Genomic DNA, 23,515 nt, shown 5'->3' on the forward strand with positions numbered 1-23,515 from the left:
ATTATTTTACAACAGTTTGATCAATGCGTGTTAATGAACTCCTTTCATTATCAAGGAAACAGTGGACATAAAAAAAGAATTCTCCTTTAGTCCAAAATAATGGTGGAGGGGAAACTTTTTACATCTGCATCGGCACTTACTTATACAGACAGCGCTGATCTCAGATTCACATTTCCTCAATTCCCCCCGAGGATAAATACAGTACCAACCCGTTGGCCAGTTCTAACTACCGGCAAAATACAAACAAGCCGATGAGGGCCTCCTTATGGACCCTTTAGCCGGGGGTTTCCACCGAGGAGCGAGGGCCTCCTTATGGACCCTTTAGCTGGGGGTTTCAACGCACCTTCACTGAAGCGGGATCCGTGGCCCCTCCTCCTGGCCGGGGAGGTCGAGCTGGCGACGGCTTTGACGTCCAGGTCGGAGTCGTAGTCCAGCAGGTCGAAGTAGGTGCGGGGCTTCACGACGCGCTTTGGCTGCTTTCTCACAGACGGGCTGTGGCTGTCACCTCCAACCTCTGGTCTCCAACCAGACGGGGACCCGTCGCCGCCCTCGTCCCCCTCTTCGTTACTCGAGTGACCCACGCTGATGGATGATCGTCTGCGTTTAGAAGAACCTGGGAAGACGAGAGCGGGAATGCAGCTTATAAGAGGTGCCCCGATAGCGTCTGTGGTACCGGGACCGGCGCCATCCCGTAGGGCTGGCCGATTAACACTTTGATTGCCACGCAGATTTAAGTTTAGATTGAGTTTTTACCAATTTGCAATCAACTTGAAAGTTCATATGGAACAGGAAAAGTTCTTAACACATTGTCCGCTATGCATTGTACCCATCCTTGGGCCCAGTCTGCCAGTGATGTAACCCTATGAAGATGTTTGCCTTCTTTGCAGGGCTATAACTTTTTAAATATTATAGCTATATCGACATTACTATGGCCCATTCAACATCGGGTATCTATCGTTCGGGTTGTGAGAATGTTATATTTTTTCATTCATACATTGTCGTGTTAATACCGTCTTTAGAAGGTAAGTTAAAACCTCGATGCACCAGCGCCACTTCCGGTTTGGCTTGGAGTGTAACTCGCCCGATCATCCACCAGGCGGCGGTATTGAGGTGTTGCAATATCAGACAGGGTCCAGCTGCAGTCCCGGAGGGAGGCTGGATGAATTATGAATGCCATGGCGAAAAAATTTAATATTTATCCCACTCGTTTCTGGCGCACAACGCATGACGGGCAATAACGAGTGTACCTGTTTTTGGCGTCCAATGTGTTAATCGACTTTCAATTTAAATTAAGATCTTGGCTTGCCACAATCACAAAAACAAGACAATCGAGATTAAATTATTATTTAGTAGTCTGCAGTAGGTTGTGGCAGTGAGTGCACTACAACATAGTTAGTGATATTTATTTGTATTTATTATTTTTATATATTATTATTTTTATTTATTTATATTTGTTCAGTTCAATTATATTTATAGTTCAAAGTCACAAGAAACACCAGTGTCAAAAGATCAATAAACACTTATGACGTTCTCAAATCAACAGGTAATCGTGTTTAATGATTTCAATATCAATCAAAATAATCATGATTATGATTATTGCCATAATCGAGCAGCCCTACTGTCCTGGCTCCTAAGTATTTGCACTCAGATCAAAGATCAAATATGAAATACCAGATTTGATTTTAAACACTTAAATACTCTAAAAACTGATTTGAGAGTACTCGATCTGGGAAAACATTACTCGTGCCCATCCCTAATATTAAGCAAATGTTACAATAATGTCACAGTTATACAGTAACAGTAATGTCAAGGTTATACAGTAAACTGAATCATCACCTTTGGGGACTGTCCTGACACTGAGACGACGAGCTTTCCTCTCTTCAATCTGATCACATCTCTTATACCTTCAGGTAGAAGAAGAAATCATTTCATTATGCAACAATCCACAAAACATATCTGAATCCAATATATACTACAATGGTGAAATATACAATTAATCAAATCAACATGAATTCTTATGGTGAGCATTAGCTATGTTCAAACTGCCATGGCCAGGTTTGGTTTGGTATGGTATGGTTGGGTTTGCGTGCGTCTCCAATAGTGTTGTCAAAAATATCGAAAAATCGATACATATCGATTCTGAATATTTCAAACGGTTTCAATACTCATTTCCCGAAATATCGATATTTAATTATTCATAAAAAAAATAAAAATAAAGTGTAAGGAAGTTGCATTGTTCATTTCAATACCTGTAATAGTACAGTAGTCCACACACACACACACACATGTGCATTCAGTTAAGTCGGAATATGACTGTAATACAAACAGTTCAGTTTGTCAGGTACATGCAACACAGATTACAGTGTTTACATCGGTCTGCTTGAGAAAATACCATGACCATGTTCTGCAATAAAAATTATTGAAGTGAGATGAACAGTTATTTTTAAATGTGTGATCTAAAGATAAACAAATGGTTTTAAAAGTGTTATATTTATCTTCTCTTATAGTACCAGAGAGAAGCTGAGGAGAATCAACCAGCAACAAAAGCAAAATTTAAAAAAAAATAATAATAAATGTATACATTTTAAAGGAAAACTCCAACATTTTGGGAAATTAGCTTATTTAACATCTTCCCTGGAGTTAGACAAGAAGATACATACCCTTTTTGTCTCTGTGCGTGCATTTAGCTTAGGGAACAGTCGCTCCGTTAGCATAGCTTAGCTTAATCACTGGAAGTGAGGCAGATCCAGAGCCTTACAGTGTATAGTTTGATTGATTGATTGAAAAGTTTATTAACAGATTGCAGAATACACTCCAAATACAACTCCAAAACGTTCATGTAAACATGTTGTGACCTGTGTATTCACCACGTGGAGAAATAAAAAATAATTTAATTAGACAATTATGTTTTATAAGCAAATATACTCTGAACTATTTTTTGGCCCAACCACTCCTCTCTGAGCGCAGCCAGTGATTTCAACGTGACGCTGTGTTTGTTTACATTCTCATTCATTCAAAAGATCCGAACCGAGTTTATGGATACCATGACTTGAAATCCTCTTACCTTGACGATTAAAAGCCTCCCCAATTTAGAAAACAGTAATCCAATGGCTGGTATTGTTATATACCGGACGCTCTGAGCTAACCGGAGCTAACACAGATCAGGATCGTAAAGCATATATAATGACTTCCTTTCTGGGGTTGTCAAAAGTGCGACGTTTATAGCAGCGGAAAACGTTTATTTTGTACATTATCTAATGTTAACACGAACCTAAACTAACGTTACAACTAACCTAAAGTTAGTTTAGGTTCGTGTTAACGTTAGATAATGTATATAACAATACCAGCCATTGGATTACTGTTTTCTAAATTGGGGAGACTTTTAATCGTCAAGGTAAGAGGATTTCAAGTCATGGTATCCATAAACTTCAATCGGTTCGGATCTTTTGAATGAATGAGAATGTAAACAAACACAGCGTCACGTTGAGATCACTGGCTGCGATCAGAGAGGAGTGGTTGGGCCAAAAAATAGTTCCGAGTATATTTGCTTATAAAACGTAATTGTCTAATTCAATTATTTTTTATTTCTCCACGTGGTGAATACACAGGCCACAACATGTTTACATGAACGTTTTGGAGTTGTATTTGGAGTGTATTCTGCAATCTGTTAATAAACTTTTCAATCAATCAATCAAACTATACACTGTAAGGCTCCGGATCTGCCTCACTTCCAGTGATGAAGCTAAGCTATGCTAACAGAGCGACTGTTCCCTAAGCTAAATGCACGCACAGAGACAATAAAGGTATGTATCTTCTTGTCTAACTCCAGGGAAGATGTTAAATAAGCTAATTTCCCAAAATGTTGGAGTTTTCCTTTAAGATAGAACCTTTTTCCCTGTGGTATCGAAAATGGTATTGAATATCGATACTTTTCAAGGTATCGTATCAAAGTTCGAAATTCCAGTATCGTGACAACACTAGTCTCCATTGCGTTTCTTGTAAACTCTGCAGTTGCTAGGCAACCTTTAAAATTTCAACGTTTTATGTTAAAAAAGGGAATAAAACACATTTGTTCAACCTTTCAAATTTCACACCAACAACTGGGGCACACAAGCTAAAGCATGATGATACAACAGTCCCAGTCGCGTGAATATTAAAGGCAACCAACTTGTGTCTAACCACGCCCAACTTGCGTCTAGCCACGCCCCCGCGGCGACGCAGCAGCAGAGCTCCGTCGCGGCAGCATTATGTAGCAGTAATCCGCCCTTTTTTACTATCCAGAACTAGCTCAATTGGCAGCGCTGCATTGCTGTGGATCCTACGGCCCGTTGCTGGCAAGTTCGATTCCCTTCAATTTTTTTTTTTTAAACGTGCATTCGCATTCTTTCGCCGTTAAGTTTAGGCATAACTTTAAGCATTGTTTCGGAGTTGGTTAAGGTTAGGCATTGTTTCGGAGTTGCTTAAGGTTAGAAGTAGGGATGCTCGATATTGGCTTTTTTACCGATACCGATATTCCGATATTGTCCAACTCTTAATTTCCGATACCGATATCAACCGATATCAACCGATACCGATATATGCAGGGTTTCCCCGTCCAAAAAACTGAATAATTTCAGGTAACTAATAATTTCACTGGATATATATATAACAAATATTGTTATTTATTTTTTTTAAACCGATACAGATATTTTCCGATATCACATTTTACTGCCGATATCGGCCGATAATATCGGTCGGCCGATAATATCGGACATCCCTAGTTAGAAGGGTTAAGTTTAGGCGCTGTTAAGGAGCTGGTTAAGGTTAGAGTTTGTCTTAGAGAATGGCAATATTTTTTAACGTGCATTCTTTCGCCGGTTAAGTTTAGGCATTGTTTCGGAGTTGGTTAAGGTTAGGCATTGTTTCGGAGTTGCTTAAGGTTAGAAGGGTTAAGTTTAGGCGCTGTTAAGGAGCTGGTTAAGGTTAGAGTTTGTCTTAGAGAATGGCAATAGACAGCCTATTTCCGCGCTGCAGCGCGAGGCAATAGACAGCCTATTTCCGCGCTGCAGCTCTCTCGCGCTGCCGTGGTCACATGGGCATATTGGCCAATCAGAGAAACGCTAAACACAAGTTGGTTGCCTAAAATATTCACGCGTCCCAGTCGCGTTATTTTTTTCCGTAGCCGCAGTTTGCGGAGACGCTCTCTGATTGGCCACTGACGTTTCTGGTCATGTGACATGTGCGCCCAATCGCGTGACGAGCTGTGTCTTTGCCCATTTCCGCCTCGAACAGCATGCAAACTACCTAACGCCTAGATTATCACTGGTTAAGCTTAGGCGACTCTTTCGAAGTTGGTTAAGGTTAGAGTTTGGAATCAGGGCTGGTGTTCTATCGCCCTGCTCTAAGACAAACTCTAACCAACTTCGAAAGAGTGCCTAAGCTTAACCGGTGAAAGAAACAGGCGTCACACGATTGGGCGCACATGTCACATGACCAGAAACATCAGTGGCCAATCAGAGAGCGTCTCCGCAAACTGCGGCTACGAAAAAAATAACGCGTCCCAGTCGGCTTTGGACAGGTTGTGAAAGGTGACTGTCTCAGCTGGGGGTCCAGCCAGGTGTGGCCAGGTTCTAAAGACAATGGAGACGCTCACCGTCTGCCAGACAGGCCACAGCACGGCTAAAACCCTGGCCAGTGGAGATGAGGCATAAGTGAGCCAGAAAATCCAAAAGTGAACTTACACACAGCACTGCCGTTTGGTATTGCGCCCCCCGAACTTGGGTTTGTCACGGCAGTTCATGCACTCGCCGCAGTCAGTCTCGTGGTTGCAGCCTTTGCATACTCCACACCTCCTGGAACGGTACCCGAACGCCCCGAGTCCCTTCTTAGCAAATCCACCCGTCTTTCTGGCCTTGCTCTTATGATCCGACCGCACGGGACTATCTGGCTCAGAGAGAGACCCGACATCTGCAAAGACAAAGAACAGGGTATCAAGCAGGTTTCAACGACTTTTAAGAAAAACATTTAATAACACTTGGAGCAAACTTTACGACTGCATTAGCGAGAGAGAAAAAAGAACACACAGCGACACTGAACTGGCATGCCAATTTTAATTCTTGCACATTCCATACAAGCTCTCGTCAGACCCACCAAGCTCGTGGTAGCCCCGCGAAAAATATCGACAAAAACATTTCATGTTTAATATCATATCATTTCATCCCCACCCCCCCCTCCCCCGACAGCCGGGCTGCCCCCCAAAAAATTTAATACCTGTGCAGATTAAATGGAAGACTAAAACACCCTTTAAGCAGGGGGGGCAGGTGGCGAACGGAGATTACGTTCGTCACCAACACCGGGAGGGACTAGGATTCGCCTGTTCGAATCCAGCTCCCGGCGTTGCTATCAGCTTGGCTGTCCTCTCACGCTGATACAATTGGCTGTATCAGGGGGTGGGAAGCTGAAGGGTGGGTCCTGGGCGTTGTGTACAGCGATCCCTTACAGTTCGGTCGGGGCGCCTGCTCAGCGAGGGTTGGATCTGAGGAGAGATAGTGTGGCCTCCCACACGCTACACTCTCCCCGGTGAGAACCTGCGCGGCCAGGTTGGCCTGCCCCAGGCTGCACATGCGTCGGAGGAAAGCATGTGACAGTCTCCGGTCTCCCGGACCAACAGTAGGGGAAAGTACGCAACAACCAGGAAGGGTGGGAGGGGGGAAAATCGGGAAAAAGGAGGAAGAAAGATAATAATAAAAAAATAAAAATAAAAACCTTTAAGCCCTTAAAAAAAATTATGAATTTAGACTTTTTAATACCACGCAGATACCCGAAAAATATCGACAAAAACATTTCATGTTTAATATCATATAATTTCATCCCCCCACCCCCGACAGCCGGGCTGCCCCCCAAAAAATGTAATACCTGTGCAGATTAAATGGAAGACTTTTTAACACCCTTTAAGTCCTTAATTTTTTTTTATGAATTTAGACTTTTTAATACCACGCAGATACCCTGAAGAAAGACATCCAGGTCACACAGGAAATACAGATCACCACCGGACCATCTACCTTTCGAAACACCCGAGGGGGAAATGCCAGTTCTTTCGTGCAGAGGCAGGGCACTGAGTCGGGGGATGTCGTCGGGTACCAAGGCGCGAGGCTGTCCGAGGACCACGGCTGCAGCGCGGCACACGTGCTTGATACGCGGGCCCCCTGCTCTCCGGAACTCCTGACACAGGGGAGAGAGGTGCTGTGGCTGAAAGAGAGGATTCGGGAAACTGACATTTATTACCGGCAGTGCGAATAGAACGATTATTAAACCCATAAAGGAATGATTGAGATATGGAATACAGTGGGCTCACAATTAAATTTGATTATTGTGTGATCAGTTTTTGCTGAATGCCTAGACTATTTACACTTCTGTAACAGCTACTGCTATTGTGAAAGTTACTACTATTGTTTCTTTTTTGGGGGGGGGGGGGGGCTCTTACTTGTCCTTGGGGAGGTTCCGTCTTAACTGTGACATCAGGCTCAATCTGCTCCTTCGGTTTCCTTCTCCTCTTAGAGGTCGCTTCTCTTGTACTTGGCGGCGGGACAGCTAAACGCTACAGGAAACACAGACAAGAGGTACCATCACTATGTGCTTCAGGAGCAACGTGCTGTACATTTTTAAGAACCTAGTCCTGATCGATCACATACGGGTCATACATTACATACTTATCATGCAATTACAACAGACAAAATAATCTTGGAAACTATCGAGTGTGACCTTACCCCGGATGTCTTGAGTTGTTTCTGTTGGTCAATTTTGATGAGCTGGACCTTGGCTTTCTTGAGGAGATTGAACATTCTCTTATTTGCACCAGTGAGGCGCCTTCTCTGTGAAGCACCCTTGTCTTCAGAATCAGCAGCGTCACCTTCCCCGTCTGCTCCAAACTCCTGCTCGGGCTCCAGCTTCTCTCCTTTTGCTGAGAAAAGTAATGAATTTAATCTTTTGCTGATGCTGAGCATTATACGCCGTGCAGACTATACAGAGTACATTAAATGGCTTAATTGTGTGTGTGGTGGGGGGGGGGGATATTGCTTACCTGAGAGAAATGTGTCTGCTTTTGTCTCATCTTTCCCTGTGAAGTCTTCCTGTTCGCCGTATTGAAATGTTAAGAACTTGGAATTCGTAGTCCTGACACACACAGAGACTTTCCTCACCACTCCAGGACTGTCGAGGTCTTCGATCTTGAGCTTGGATTTGCCTTTCTCCGTATTCGTGTTCCGCTGCCTAAGACTTATGCTCTTGACCTCGTCGTCGAGCCCTTCCGCTAAATCAATAGGAGCTTCTGGAGTTTTACTAAAACTATCCACCTCCACATTCTTCCTCTTTCTGGGAAGTCCTGGGTTGATATTCTTCAATCTTTTGTAAATTTTGAGTTGAGCGGCTTGTTTGTTAAACTTGGGGAGCCTTTTCTTCTTCTGGACAACCTGGGGTTCGGGAGGTGGTAAGGCGGGCAGTTCAAATGGATTAGACAAAAGTATATTCTCATACTGGTTCCCTAGAGTTTTGTCCAGTGTATAGACCTCCTCGCCAGACTCTTCGTGCCACTTGAAGCTGGGATTCCTCAGGAGAGACCTCCTCTTTTCAGATTTTCCAGATTTCTTCTCTGTGAATAAGCTTTCGGTCACATCGGCGGTGTCCTCCAGTTCCTCGGCTGAAAATAGATTAACATCCAACTGGGCTTCACTCAGTAAGTCCTCATCGTCGGCTGGAAGATCTGGGGACATTTCTCTGCCAGTGTCATCGTCGCCCCTTTTTCCTGGACGCAGGTGCAGGCCAAGTTGCAGACCCTTTTTAGGAGAGTTTCTCCTGGGCAAAACTGACATGCCAGCGTCATCCATGAACCTCTGTGGAGTCTTGATCACCCGTGAAGACCTGGCACTTACAACGGGCATGATGAAGTGCTTGATGTTTTTGAGGAACTTTGATTTACCGGGCTGAGCATCTAGCACATCAGCGTGGGATTCATCAACTAACGTGTCTGTTACTTCCTCCTTCAAAATCTCATTGGCAAGTTTCATTTCTACCTGCTTAGATAGGGACTTGGATGATTCTCTTGGCCTTTTTGATCCAAGGAACTTAAGATTTGATTTGGGAATCTTTTTTCTTTTGTACTTTTTATGTACTCCAATAAGTTTAGCTTCTATGGCAGGTGTGGATGCAGCCACTGGGATGGGAATTTCCTCCTCCTTCTCAATACTTTCAGTCAACTCACTTTCAGGCAACTCAGTCTGAACAATTTTCCTTTGTCTGGTCCTTTGTTTTGGTCTCTGTCCTATACAATTATTTTTCCGTCTTCTTTTTGATGGCTTTAATGCTCTCCTTCGCAGACATGTTTTTATCTGATCAGTTGCTGTGGGTTCTGACACCAAACAAGGCTCGTGACTATCTATTAACTGAATGTCAGTTTCCTCTTTTACAACTGGTTGAGTTACTACTACATCATCTTCTTCTTCTTCTGCTGATTCGGTGTCCTCGTTCGCCTCTGGCTGGCTGCTCTCTTCCACTGCTGGTTGAGTGTCTTCTTTTACTACAGGCTCAGTGTCAGTAGGTTCCAATGTAACAACCTCTGTTTTCAGAGTAAGGTCAGGAACGATCAATGACTTCCTCCTTTTAACAGATCTCTTTCGTGTTGTAAAGCTACTTTTCCGCCTCCTAGTTTTGGAAGCCACAGGCAATTGTTTGGCCTCATTCATCTGTGGTTTCACCTCATTGTCCAACATCTGTTGGGGAGGTTCTGCAGGCACCAGCGGGGGATCTTCAGAAATCTGTGAGGAATCTTCAGTCAGACCCTGACATGAAGTTTTAGGGGAAACCAGTGAAGAATCTTCAGGAAGAATCTGCGCAGGAGAATCTTCAGGGAGAACCAGAGGGGAGGAATCTTCTAGAGGAACCTCTGAGGAGGAACCCTCAGGATCCTGAGAGGAGGGGTCTTCAAGAGGAACCTGTAAAGAGGAATCTTCGAGAGGAACCGGTGGGGAGGAATCTTCGAGAGGAACCTGTGAGGAGGAATCTTCGAGAGGAACCCGTGAGAAGGAATCTTCGAGAGGAACCGGTGGGGAGGAATCTTCGAGAGGAACCGGTGGGGAGGAATCTTCGAGAGGAACCCGTGAGGAGGAATCTTCGAGAGGAACCCGTGAGGAGGAATCTTCGAGAGGAACCCGTGAGGAGGAATCTTCGAGAGGAACCTGTGAGGAGGAATCTTCGAGAGGAACCTGTGAGGAGGAATCTTCGACAGGAACCTGTGAGGGAGAATCTTTGAGAGGAACCGGTGAGGAGGAATCTTCAGGAGGAACCTGTGAGGAGGAATCTTCAGGGAGAACCCGTGAGGGAGAATCCTCAGTTGAAGCGTGAGCAGAATCTTCAGCAGGCACCTCTGGAGAATCTTCAGCATCTGCACTTGACCTAAGCTTCCGCTTTTGAGCTGTCCAAGGTTTATGACCACTGCGTTTTTTTCGTGGTGTAACAGGGGCTGGCGTTTTTCTCCTTAGCCTGGGGGCTGGCAAGGCTTGCGTGTCCAGACTGGATGTTTTATCATCATCAACTTCACTCAAATCTTTAATGATATCCTCTTTCTCTTCAGGCAAAGGGCTAACTTGCTGAATTAAAAATGATGGCTTTGAGCTTTTATGTTTACCAGGTGAGGAGACCTTTTTAATCTGAAGTGGTGGAACAACTTTTACAACATCTGTTTTAGCGGTGTCCTCTTCCACTTCAACTTCCACCTGTAAAGTGGACTTGTCCTCAAACGATGACATCTCAGTCTTGGTTTTTGAACACTTCTCATTATCATCCTTGTTCTGTCTTGGGGCAGCATTATGAATTGCTGTGGTTTTCCCAATCCCTTCCAAGCACTTAATGACACTGGTGTCCAACAGAGACGACTGATCCACTTCACTGGTGCTCTCCCGGGCCTCTGTTACTCTGACAGTGGTTTCAGTATCCTGCACTTTGCTTTCTCCCTTCACTAACATGGGGGTCCACAAAAACCTGCTCCGTTTTTTCTTTCGAGAATTTCTTTTGCCGCCAGCTTTAGATTCATCAAATTTGGGGTTTCTGATTCTAGTCAACTTTAAACCAGGAACCTTCGTGTCCTCGTTTTTCACGGGGAGACTGTCGACGGATTCGGCAGCTGGTTTGTCGGGTTCTGTGGATGACGGGACATTGATTTCTAGCACTTTATTGTCCTTATTTAACCTCTTGCTTTGCCTCCGTCTCTCCTTCTTGGACACTGGTGTAGCCTCCTCCAAACTTGAAACCGCCAACGTTGACTCTGAGAAACTGACTTTCTTTTTTTCTGGTTGTGTTACACAGTCTTTGACCGTTTCAGAGAGTGGATTAGTGGCTCTACTTCTCCTACGGATCACCAGCTTATTCCCCTCAGTGTTACTCTCTGTGATGATTTCTTTCCGCTTTGATTTCTTTGCGTTCGTTTTTGGCTCCGTGTCTCCGCTCTCCGGCACAATGTCGGGTTGGCTTTCCGATTGCTCCTCCGGTTTTTGGTCGTCGACCTCAACTTTTCCGCTAGTCTGGAGACTAGGTTCAGCTGTCTTTGAGGCAGATCTTCCGCGCCTCCTCGAGGGTGGAGCTCCCCCTCCGTCATCCCCTGTACCGTTTAGACACTCTTTATCCTCATTAGTTTCAGTCTTTAATTTCACATGAGCACTCGTGATCTGGTCGCCTTGGATCTCCTCGGCTTTCGGCTCATACTGAAATCCTTTTATCTTTAGCTTCTTCACAGATTTATTTTGAGCTTCCTTCTCCTTTTTTACTTTCTTTTTGGCCACCAACTTAATAGTAATCCTTGGTGTCGTTGAAGACGCTCCACTTTTAGCAGAACACCTCTCCTTATTCACGGTAGCGCTCTTTCCTTTCGAACACTTCCTGCCGCCCTTTGCGGGTTCCACGTCGGGGGAAGAGCTGTGAACCTCCTGCGTGGCTTTTTCCTCCTTTTCCAGACCCGGAGAGGTGGTGCCCGCCTCCGCTGTTGGAGTAGTATCCATCAGTGGCTTCTCCCGTTGTCGTTTGGGTTTTGTATTGACGGGATTACCTAGAGAGCACAAATCAACAAATGAATGAATACAACATTTCAGAAAACATCTGAATGCAGAATTGAGACTGTGCTCTTCCTGGCATTGAGTCATAACTTGCGTGTTCTACAATCACAACTAATGTGGATGTGTTGTGCGGGAACATTTTACCTTTGGAAGGATTTTGTCTGGACCGCAAAGGCCCCTTGTAGCCTTTTCGCTCAGCTTCGAATCCGCTGAAGTTGTCTCCCTAAAATACAAGAGCAGGTGATTAAAACATGAAGCACAACTTTGCATCCTTCTGTGGTGGAGGCTACTCTTTTAGCAAAGATTTATATCTTTTTTTTTAATAAAAAGCATTTAGTCACTGGCATCCATTTGTGATCAAATGGATAAATCAAAAGTGACCAACCATTAACGCTAAACATTAAATTAATTAATCACAATATTAAGCATGTGAGACAGTCTTAATGCACACAGCATAAACATAAGCATTTAACACATTCGTCGAATCAGCTACTTTATCAAAGCATTGGTCTGATCAATCAAACAGAAAAGTGGCATATATACAACCCCAGATATTAAAAACAACATCACAAACAAGACATGCACAATTGTTTCCATTCTCTCATCATCATACATATTAGATGTGATCATTATTACCATCCGATAGGCAAAAGAGGGAAATCATCATAATAATGATTCATTATTCCACTATAAAAAGGAGGGAAATTGTATGTCCTTGGCTAGTTGATGGAGGCTGAGTGCCTATATGGTACTAACTACCATGTAACTGCCATGTGCCCGTTTGTGCTGCAGCGAGGAAAGGTAGGCAGGTCGCACTCAGAGAGACTGCTCACATCTGGGCGATTCCCTCCAAGAAGAACACCCTGGTTGTTACTTTAGCCTGCAGATGATGCGGCCTGAAATGCACATGACAACTAGACTAACAACTGCGATGCATAATGTAACATGGTCGTTTAAAACGACCAAACACGTGTGTCATTTTCATTTTGAACAACAAGAACAAGAATAAATGCGAATGAATCGGGGGAACACTTGTGCAGCACCAGTCTGAATAACCTGGCGGTGCAAGGTAGCTGGAGGAGCTAGAGCCCTTCCCCCCCTCCTCCTCCTCCTGCATCGATTCAACAAACCCCACTTCTATTCGGAGACGGGCTAACGTTAGCTATAACGTTACACCGGTCACTTTAGACTAGGTAGTGTTGTTTATTGCGCTATTCAGTTTTCCAATGCCACTGGTTATGTTAGCTCGGTTATATTTTACGGTGCAATCTGCGCGTCTGGACGGCGGGGCAGCAAAAGCAGCTGGCTAACGTTAGCTTGTTCCCTTCTTTGTGTTAGCCAGCTGCTACTAACGTTAGCTAGTAATAATGATAACGAAGGGCCTGGATGGAATCACCATGTTTACAAACTGACGTCCCCACTTGCCTGGCTTATTTGTATGATCTCGGATTAATTCCATTGTTTTTTAACACAACTGCGTTTCAGACTAGTAGTAATCAAGAAAAGCACTGTTGTTACTCAACTTTATCTGAACTAGTTTCCCCCCGTATAGCTAGCTATACGTTTTATTATTAAACGCCATGGTTTTAAACAGTAACAGTCGAGCCTCCGCTCCCCCCCCCCCGTGCTAGCTAACGCTTTGCATTAAAACACGTTAGCTTAGCACGTTAGCTTGTTGACATTTCTATACGGGTGCTAACGATCATTTCACAGCCATCACACCTACACACCTACACACACACACACACACAACTCAAGACACGCAACATGTAAAGATGAATATAAAGATACTAACTCCTGGGTTGGTTTGGGACCTCACCTCTTCACTCCCACTCGAGCTGCTGTATCCTACCTGGCCGAGGCTCTTGTGGTTCGCCTCCATCCCGAGGAGGCGCAAATGAGACGGGTCTTCGTTCAACGAAAGCACCAGGCTTGTGGGCCTCGGGCCTCCGTTGCTCACGTCGTCCGCTTCTGTCCCCGATCGACCGAGTTGCCATCGCTTCTCGGAGCGCAAACGACTGCGAGACGACCACGGCCGACCGGGGAAGCGACCCCTGGCCGCAGCAGTACCACCTTGGCCTCCCATGGCAGCCGCGGTTGCTGGTGATCCGCATCCCGCCGCCGCCATCATTGCTTCAACAACAACACCGATAGCTAGTAGCGGCAGCAGCTTGAGGAGAGACAAGAGGGAAGGCGCGAGATGGGAGGGGAGACCGCGGTGCCGCTTGGGAAAGTGAGTTTTTTCCCCAGGGTAAACTTGAAAGCAGAATGAATGAATGGAAACTTTATTTAACAGATTGCAGAATGGGTACAATACAGTACGGCAAGAGGATGCAGACCAGAGAAAGACGTTTGTCTTGTTTACATCAGGGTCCCCCATTTTCAATTCATAGTGACATTTATGACATACACAATATGACATCATGACATTTATGGCATAGGGACATAGCCTACATGACATACAGGGATATAGTACTGTTACATTTGTGACATATGATATGCAAATATACAGTACTGTTACCCATAGTACTTGAAAGTAACTAAGTATTTTTAACTTAAGTACATTTTCGAGCGAATTGTACTTTACGTGAGTATGTTCATTTTAGGGAACTTTTACTCCCACTACATTCATCTCTGAACCCATCAGTTACTAGTTACTTTGAAGGAAAATATTTAATAGTTTGCATAGAAAACATGGCAAACATTTTTATGAAGATTATATACTTTCACATTTGAAGCCCTGCCAACTTCAAGAGGACGTAATCAGAGCAGCATAACTGGACCACATCACTTTAACGTAACCTGTAGAGGTCAATGGATCAAGGGTTGAATGCTCCCACGCACCAGAATACACAGACATCATGTAGAATGCATTCCATACTTTTACTTTAAATAATTAAGTACGTTGAATAGCAAATACTTCTCTACTTTTACTTAAGTAGAATTTGAATGGAGGACTTTTACTTTTACCAGAGTACTCATTTATCTGGGTATTTCTACTTTTACTTAAGTAAAGTAACTGTGTACTTGCACAACTGTAAAGGTTGCAAAAAAAGCTCTGCATCTCCATATGGCTGACCACAATGGTGGTATTGAGCAAAAACAAACTGGTTTTGATATAATGTGCAAACAAGCCCACTCGTGACTCTACCATTGCACACATTGGTACAACTCCGGAGCAGTGGGCACAATGCTTTCTGAATGAGTGAACATACTATACAGAAAAATAACTTGCTGTGCATCAAATGGGTATGAACTGCAAGACATGTTTTCACAAGCCAGATGTAAAACGGGAAAGCTGATCACTGTACAGTGGTTCTCAACTGGTCTAGCCTCGGGACCCAACATTTTCCTTAGTCATTAAGTCGCGACCCAAATTTCTTAACCACTATGATTTTTTTTATTTATTTTTTGCAGTAATACACAATCTTTCATGCATTGTTAAAAACATGAAATAAACTCAAAGTGCAACAAAAGTGCAACTAGGGCTAAAAACCCAATGAAATAAAATTATTATAAATAATATATGCTTCTTAGCAGATTTCTTAGCTTAACATAACAGACCTAAGTTTGGGGGGAACTAATGGGATAACTGGGGTTGCAACAAAAGTGCAACTAGGGCTAAAAAAAAACACAATGAGACTCGCGACCCACCAGTTGAGAAACACTCAACACTCAGGGGCGCGTCACATAGGAGGAAATGCTCAAAATATTTTATGCTCATAAGAATCCAAGATACCTCTGTTGCATTTAAACAGGATTATGTCACTATTAAGTGCATCTGGCTGGTCTATGAGGCCCCCAGATAGATTGTAAAATGTGCAGTGGGCACAATGCTTTCTGAATGAGTGAACATACTATACAGAAAAATAACTTGCTGTGCATCAAATGGGTATGAACTGCAAGACATGTTTTCACAAGCCAGATGTAAAACGGGAAAGCTGATCACTGTACAGTGGTTCTCAACTGGTCTAGCCTCGGGACCCAACATTTTCCTTAGTCATTAAGTCGCGACCCAAATTTCTTAACCACTATGATTTTTTTTATTTATTTTTTGCAGTAATACACAATCTTTCATGCATTGTTAAAAACATGAAATAAACTCAAAGTGCAACAAAAGTGCAACTAGGGCTAAAAACCCAATGAAATAAAATTATAATAAATAATATATGCTTCTTAGCAGATTTCTTAGCTTAACATAACAGACCTAAGTTTGGGGGGAACTAATGGGATAACTGGGGTTGCAACAAAAGTGCAACTAGGGCTAAAAAAAAACACAATGAGACTCGCGACCCACCAGTTGAGAAACACTCAACACTCAGGGGCGCGTCACATAGGAGGAAATGCTCAAAATATTTTATGCTCATAAGAATCCAAGATACCTCTGTTGCATTTAAACAGGATTATGTCACTATTAAGTGCATCTGGCTGGTCTATGAGGCCCCCAGATAGATTGTAAAATGTGCAACTTTACCTTTAATAAATAATACTTGGCTGGATCCCAAATAATTCAGCCATGCAAACAGGTACTACAGGTACTCGGGAGGATTAAATGATTAACTAAATCCAATTATAATCTAACATGCTCAGAGCAAACAATGAACACTGATCCCCCTTGAATTATGACCCCACATTGAATGGCTGGTGTTGAATGGTAGCAATAAACCCCACCACTAGTGAAACACGCATTTGGAATCTTGGAAACATCAAGCGAGGTTATAAATTACAATATATCACACAAACAAATGAGCCATAATGCAAAGTGTAGGATAATATAGGATAACATATCCATCACCAGTTTACTCGTAAAAAAACATAGGTAATCTTTCTTCGGATCACAAAATGTTCTGCTAAATGTGTTGATTTAATTAAGGAATGTACAAAAAAAAGCGGGGCTCGCAACTCACTTTTGATGCTCCAAGGTGTTTTAATTGTGACAAATAATAGCAGCATTATTTGTACTACTGTTTCTACAGTTTGGCTCAGCAGTGGCACCAAAGGAACGGAGGATGTGCGTGCGTTATTTATTTCTGATTGATTTAAGAATGTGACATGTTGTGCACCGGTTTAGGAGAGTGTTAACTTTGTCCAAGAAATCTAGACAAGGGCTAAAATGACTAATTATGTAAAGTGGGAGAAGCAAGCTCCCGAAGAGTAGGGTATATCTGCAGAGCCGCAATCCCAACGTCTGGGCGGGGCTTCGTGGCTTGTACTCGGTTTGACGTTGGGTTTGCGGCTCTGCAGATATCCCCTATTGCTCCCGAACGTGACGTCACGTCCCTTCACTTCCAACACGGAAGCAGGGAAAACACACTCGCGTCTCTTGTGTTGACGTTTTGACTTGAGCTATCTGTGCGTTTATTGTCGTCGATATTAGACGGTTAACCAAAGCTTCGAGGTTACCAGGTAAAATAATATTATGTCAAATGAGTTGAACCCTCTTGTTGATGAGACAATTCGTTACAAAGATGACTAAGAACGACCCCTCCTACTGTCGAACGCATTCTAGTCGGTGCAAGCAAATTGTTAGCTGGCTAGCTAACTTAGCCAATGCACTCATATGATGAATCATATGACACGGTTTTTGTTGGCCAGCCACGAAATGTTGTGTTGCGTTATTAGACTAATGTTGCCGTTATTTTAACGGCTAGAAACATCGACGTCGTTGTCTTTGCTACTTTACAGCCAATGTTTCAGTTTAGAAGAAAATATTTAATTTTGTTTAAACATTTCGGGGCATTGTCGCACCAGCCCGGAGCCATTTAACGGTGCGACACTGCCCCCTTTCACCGGAAATTATTAACAACATGTTGTGTAAATTTTAATGTTTTCTTCTAAACTGAACATTGGCAGTAAAGTAAATTTTCTACATTCGATTATAAACCCAGAGGCTGGAAATTCCGACTTCCTACTATGGCAATTTAAATAAAGTTCCTTGTCGCAAACTGTTGTTATTGGCTGTTTTGAGAGAACATGTGTAAGTATATATTGGCTATATGTGGTTGTAAACTGTCTTTGTGGGTCGACAAATCAAATAAATGTGTCTGACTTTGTAGTTTGATCGCACGTAATTTGGCTTTTCCAACGTCCTACGCAGGCAAAGTTTAGAATCGTAACGTCAGTTCTATGCCTAGAGAACAATCAAGACATTTTCTTTTTGTTTACCACCAACAGGTCTTTTGGAGAAGATTACAAAGGACCAATCACCATGAATCTGGAGCGACTCCCCAACGAGGAGAAACTCGGCCTATGCAGAAAATATTATTTTGGTAGGTTGGTTCAATCAGCAGCAAATAGTGTCAGTTTGGATAAAATGTACAATTAAAACTTTCCCACCTCCCTTTAAGAAATCACAACAAATACCATATTACACTGCAGTACACTGCATATACATTGCAGTCAGTAAGTCTTGAGTCCAGTTTTTTTTGTTGGCTCTGTACTCCAGAACTTTGGATTTGAAATGGAACAATGACTGAGGTTAAAGTGCAGACTGTCAGCTTTAATTTGAGGAGGTTTACATTAGGGGTGGACGGTATGGTCTAAAATTTATATCACAGTATAATTTGAAGCATAGACGGTAACGGTATATACCACGGTATCAGTTTTTTTTTTGCCTGATAGGCAAAATGTAAAGAATGACATCCTCAAGGCATGTAGATTTATAATATTTTAACTTAAAACTAGGCTACTTTTGCGTATACAGTCATTATATTCCAAATAAAATAAGTCCAGAGTCAAGACTCCGTGCTGCTCCCAACGAATCCCAATAGTATGCAACTGCAGAGCCGCAGAGCAGGGGCGCTTTCAGGTCCGGTCACAGGCCCGCTCAACAGCGCCCCCCACCCAACGGCTGAATTGCCAATGGCTGAATTGGAGTATTGCACTGTGCAGGCACAGCTGTCCAGCTCTGCGGCTTTGCAGCTGCATGCTTCTCGCAAAATCCAGCATCCACCTCCCGCTGCCCAGCCGTCGTTATCAGAACACTACACACATATCATAATGTTCACAGCAAACTGTAGTTGATCACCAGGTATGTTTTATTAACGTAGAATAATTCATATAAGAAAAACGATAGGGAAATCTCTTACCTTTCTCTTACCTTTTAAAATAGCAATGACGTCATGTAACCACAGCGCGACTATTTCACTCGCATTTGCCCCTAAAAATAGATAGAATTAGTCATAGATAATAGATATGTGCAAACTGGAAAAAGTTATTTAGGAGGCTTCGCGCAGTGGGCGTGTCGACACGCAATTGTCATTTCATAATAAACACATATCACCACGGCGCACAGCAAGTTTCAATTTCAGTTCCTGGCATTTTTAACCAGTGGAGAAAGGTAAGAGATTTCCCTATCGTTTTTCTTATATGAATTATTCTACGTTAATAAAACATACCTGGTGATCAACTACAGTTTGCTGTAGTTTCTTTTCATGTCAACGTTCACACGCACAATATACGCTTAGGAGACATGCTCAGAAGATGTTGGTTCTCTTTGGATCCACCTACATATGTGAACAGACATTCTCAGTCATGACGTTTACCAAGTCCAGGTACAGATCCTCTCTCACTGATGAACATCTGGCAGCTGTGCTTTGCATCTCCACCTCAGACATGCAACCTGACTTTGATGGACTTGTTAAAGCTCAACAGAGACTGGATTTATCACACTGAATGAAAAAAAAATAACTGAAGAACACTAAAATGTGGAAATATAACAAGTGAAATGGGACACTTGATATTTTTTTTCTTTTTTTTGCACAGTTCTGAAAACATTAAATGTTTAATATAGGCATGTAAAGTAAAAAAGGCTACAAAACTGGGACACTTTTCTTTACACAGTTCAGTGACATGTCTTGTTTATTTTTGCTATAAGATGATGTGATGTCTTTAGAAAGCTAAGAAAATCATTGTTTCAATAGTATATGAAACTCAAAATGCCCTTTGTTACTAATGTTTCACATTTTGTTTATCATTTTGGAAATAAATTCTATTTGAATAAATGATATTTTTGAAAGCTAACCTCACCTTTTAATTGCCAAATAATAACATACACTCTTACCAGGGGTCAAAACAATGCCATTTACTGCTTTTTATATAGAAATAAAATGTATATTATGCATAATTGAGTTTGGAATTTTGGCCCGGCCCCCCAACATATTTTCAGTTGCTCATTCGGCCCCCTGGGAAAAATAATTGCCCACCCCTGTACTAGATTATACTGTTACTTAAAATATTCTATCCAGCATATGGCGTAGCAAAGGTTGCATTACTAGGGCTTCTGCAATCACAACATTTTGTATTAATGGCAAACAAATAGGCTAATTGTGGTTATTGATTTGTCTCGTTCTGCTTAAATCCAAATTGTGCCCTGATCAGTGATGATCAGATGATGAGTGTCACTTTGCAATGAAAACGTTGGAGCGAGGGAAGATTAGCATCTAACATATTATAGCTTTAGATTGAGTTTTTACCAATTTGCAATCAACTTGAAAGTTCTTAAGGGGAAAATAATGCAGTGATCACGATCATACAAAATAACTGCAATCATCTCATAATCGCAATTATTCAATTATTGCCGCAGCCCTAATGTGCACACTACTACTTCTCTTCCACTGTAAATACATTTTGATCATGGTTCTCTTTTTTTCTCTCAGGGGGCTTTGCATTCCTTCCCTTCCTTTGGCTGGTGAATGTTGTATGGTTTTTCCGAGAGGGTTTTGTAAAGCCAGCCTTTACTGAACAACTCCAGATTAAAACATGTGAGTAAGAATTTGTTGTGAAATTGTGAAACACATTATATTGAATTGCATGTTGCCCCCCACACCCCCTCTGAACGTACCTTAATCATTTGTTAGCCAAAGCATGTCTTTGTTAGGAGCAATTGCCTTTTCTATCTTTTACTAAGTAGTCTAACTATCAATAGGCTGATTGGTGGATCCTGAAACGGATGTCTCATGTTACTCCTATGATCTTTGACAGTTATATTTCATGCAGGCTTTGCATCTTGCTTTTCTTATTGGACTTCTCCCTGCACTCCAGCTGAAATAATTTGACCAATCTACTTGAATGAAACCCTCCTGTCCCCATGGGCAGCATCCCGTCCCACGTGACGCCTACCTGAGCTCCCAGTCTCATGCAATAGGGGGCAAGTGGATAGAGACCCCTGCCCCTCACATCAATGTGCCGGAGCTCAGAGCAGTGTTGCTAGTGCTGAAACACTTTTCACAGCCTACTGAGGGGCCATCACGTCTTGGTCAGGACAGACGGCCGAACCTCTGCAGCCTATATAAACAGATAGGGCGGTGTACGCTCCCCCCTCCTGCATCGAACAGCAGTGGATATGCTCCTCAGTCCACCTGCGCTGTCTCGGAACTCTCCACACTGCAGGCGTGGACAATGTGGGAGCAGACCCGATGTCTGCAAGATGCATTGCCTGCATTCATATAACTAGAGTTATACTACGTAACTATCGTTCTTGGAACATGCCGATAGCTCTCCCTGAGCCATAAATAAGAGAGACAAGACTCTGTCACATCCTGACGCCGCATGTTCTAGAGCTATTTCAGTGAGTGAATGGGAGGCTATTTTTGCAGTCAGTGGCGTTGTTTACAAGCAGAGTAATCCGACGATTGGCCATATTCCAGTTCAGGTTTTATTTGGGTGAGACTGTTTACATGCATCCTCAGCCCCCTGCATATAGCCCCGCTATGAATAAACCAACCGCCAACCAATCAACATGATATTCCTGTCCACCTGTAATATTCCGCTCATGCACAGATGACTATAGTGCACGTACCAAGGGTGTGACAGTTGTGCCGCTAACAAGGTTGTGACAGTTGCGCCGGTAACAAGGGTGCAAGCTATCTTCGACCTTTTGACGGAGCAATAGTACGTCACTTCTAATGCATAGGAAAGACATGTGGTAATTATTAATATTCACCTCCCAGGGCATTGGTTTTTCGAATATTCGAATAGGAGGTTATCCTATTCTCTGTGCATGTAAACATACTGTGAAGTGTGAATGTATCCCTGGTGGTTTTCTGTGTATATGGGCATATGTTCTGGTTCAGAGCTGTTAGTTGCACAACTATGAAATAAAGCTACGTATGTAACCGGCTCAAGAAAATATTCTATCAGTCCATAAATTCAGTCTCCTTGTCAGTAAAGTGGAGTTTTGTCTTGTGATAACACCACATATCAATCATCACTCTTACGCCTAGTCTAGGGGAAAGAGTTATTCATATTAATACATTTAGATTTACCTGTCCAAAATGTTGCCTTTTTTTTTTTTTTTTTACCAAATAAAATATTAATACTGGCTATCTTTAGAAAAAAAATTAAGGCAATCATATCTGTGTCCTTTTAGCTGGCCCTCATTTACATAATCAAGACAAGCGGTTGTAAATATGTGTAATGTGACGATAATGGCGTGGCTAATTATATGACATCTCTTTTTCAGATGTAAAGCGATCGGCGCTGGGGCTGCTGTTGTGGGTAGCAGTGCTCACCACATGGATAACCATATTCCAGCACTTCAGAGCAGAGTGGGGGGAGGTGGCAGACTATCTTTCCTTCACTATTCCACTTGGCATTCCCTAAGACATTCACAGCTCGACGCAATTCTACTCTGAATCACCAGTGGTCCACTATAAAACCAGAGCATGTCCCGAGTCCCGACTGGGACTATAGATGATAAATTGTGATGGCTGTGTCTGGCTTTGGAAATTGATCTAACCATGGCAAAATGAATTGGCAGATTTGACGTAGGGTTGTGTCCTGAAAATCCTTGGATCCTCAAAGTACACTGTTTAGTACCGGGTACTTATCAAACTCAAAATGTGATAAAATGCCAATTATACAGCATTATAACCATCAGAATAGGACAACAAATCACAACATCATTTCTATTGTTATCCCTGAATTGTTTTAAAGACTGACAGGCAGGAAATGTTTACCAATGAGAAAATTAAATGCATTATATTGACCACTATATACAATACAACCTAAGGGTTTTCCAGGACAGATCAGTAATAGATAACATGAATAATAATTCTAGTTTTTTTTCTTGGCTTAAATGGGTTAGAAACGCTGCACCTTTCTCCTCAATATATTGTTTAGTGTGACAGTTCATATGTTTGCGCGGTTGTACACTTTAAAATATTTTTTACTTGTGTATGAATGATAAATAAATGGAACATTGATTCACTTTCTGAATAATATCGTCAATGTCTTTATTTGCTATGGTAATTTAGAGCTTATGCAAGGTGTGCTTACAAATCACTGAAAAGTGCATCATGCAGGTGTACTTGTTTTCAGAATGACAACACTCTCCCAATTGGATTTGTCTCTAATGTGGATTTTTGTTGGGTGAGAGCTTTTTTCAGAGCAAGATAACACGCCATTGTATCCATATTTATTCATAATACTTGCCATAG

At 42.5% G+C, this 23,515-nt stretch overlaps 3 protein-coding genes across 4 annotated transcripts in view; 1 reads left to right on the top strand and 2 right to left on the bottom strand.

Annotated features, from left to right (window-relative positions):
- The window catches only part of kmt2bb (lysine (K)-specific methyltransferase 2Bb), a 102,756-nt gene extending 93,590 nt beyond the window's left edge, over positions 1-9,166 (bottom strand). The window contains exons 1-7 of one of the 2 annotated variants that reach the window (XM_084336983.1): positions 8,060-9,166; positions 7,746-7,939; positions 7,463-7,576; positions 7,041-7,200; positions 5,721-5,946; positions 1,837-1,904; positions 344-613 (exon numbers count right to left, since the gene is read on the bottom strand). In XM_084336983.1, the coding sequence (XP_084193109.1) occupies positions 344-613; positions 1,837-1,904; positions 5,721-5,946; positions 7,041-7,200; positions 7,463-7,576; positions 7,746-7,939; positions 8,060-9,041 (2,014 nt within the window). In that variant the 5' untranslated portion in view covers positions 9,042-9,166. Of the gene's footprint in view, positions 1-343; positions 614-1,836; positions 1,905-5,720; positions 5,947-7,040; positions 7,228-7,462; positions 7,577-7,745; positions 7,940-8,059 lie in introns of both variants that reach the window. The other variant, XM_084336982.1, reaches the window with a different exon arrangement.
- A 738-nt stretch (positions 9,167-9,904) lies between these two features.
- LOC311246568 (uncharacterized protein) lies at positions 9,905-14,277 on the bottom strand (the record flags this gene model as incomplete). The annotated part of the gene is made up of 4 exons (XM_084336718.1): positions 13,897-14,277; positions 12,222-12,300; positions 10,704-12,070; positions 9,905-10,444 (listed from the first exon to the last, which is right to left on the bottom strand). The coding sequence occupies exons 1-4, from the start codon at positions 14,206-14,208 to the stop codon at positions 9,905-9,907; spliced, it is 2,298 nt and encodes a 765-aa protein (XP_084192844.1). The 5' UTR covers positions 14,209-14,277.
- Positions 14,278-17,369: 3,092 nt separating this feature from the next.
- On the top strand, positions 17,370-23,319 carry psenen (presenilin enhancer, gamma-secretase subunit). Its single transcript, XM_084336187.1, has 4 exons — positions 17,370-17,483; positions 18,252-18,346; positions 20,735-20,839; positions 22,540-23,319. The coding sequence occupies exons 2-4, from the start codon at positions 18,286-18,288 to the stop codon at positions 22,677-22,679; spliced, it is 306 nt and encodes a 101-aa protein (XP_084192313.1). The 5' UTR covers positions 17,370-17,483; positions 18,252-18,285; the 3' UTR covers positions 22,680-23,319.
- Positions 23,320-23,515: the final 196 nt, after the last annotated feature.

This window comes from Notolepis coatsorum (assembly GCF_963971535.1).
Source record: "Notolepis coatsorum genome assembly, chromosome: 19".
NCBI lineage: Eukaryota > Metazoa > Chordata > Actinopteri > Aulopiformes > Paralepididae > Notolepis > Notolepis coatsorum.

What these genes read in the sequence shown, in the direction of transcription:
- psenen (XM_084336187.1), top strand. Translation starts at nt 18,286, where the DNA reads ATGAATCTGGAGCGACTCCCCAACGAGGAGAAACTCGGCCTATGCAGA. An exon ending in ATGCAGAAAATATTATTTTG is followed by an intron (nt 18,347 to 20,734) that starts GTAGGTTGGTTC and finishes TTTTTCTCTCAG; the next exon opens with GGGGCTTTGCATTCCTTCCC. An exon ending in ACAACTCCAGATTAAAACAT is followed by an intron (nt 20,840 to 22,539) that starts GTGAGTAAGAAT and finishes TCTCTTTTTCAG; the next exon opens with ATGTAAAGCGATCGGCGCTG.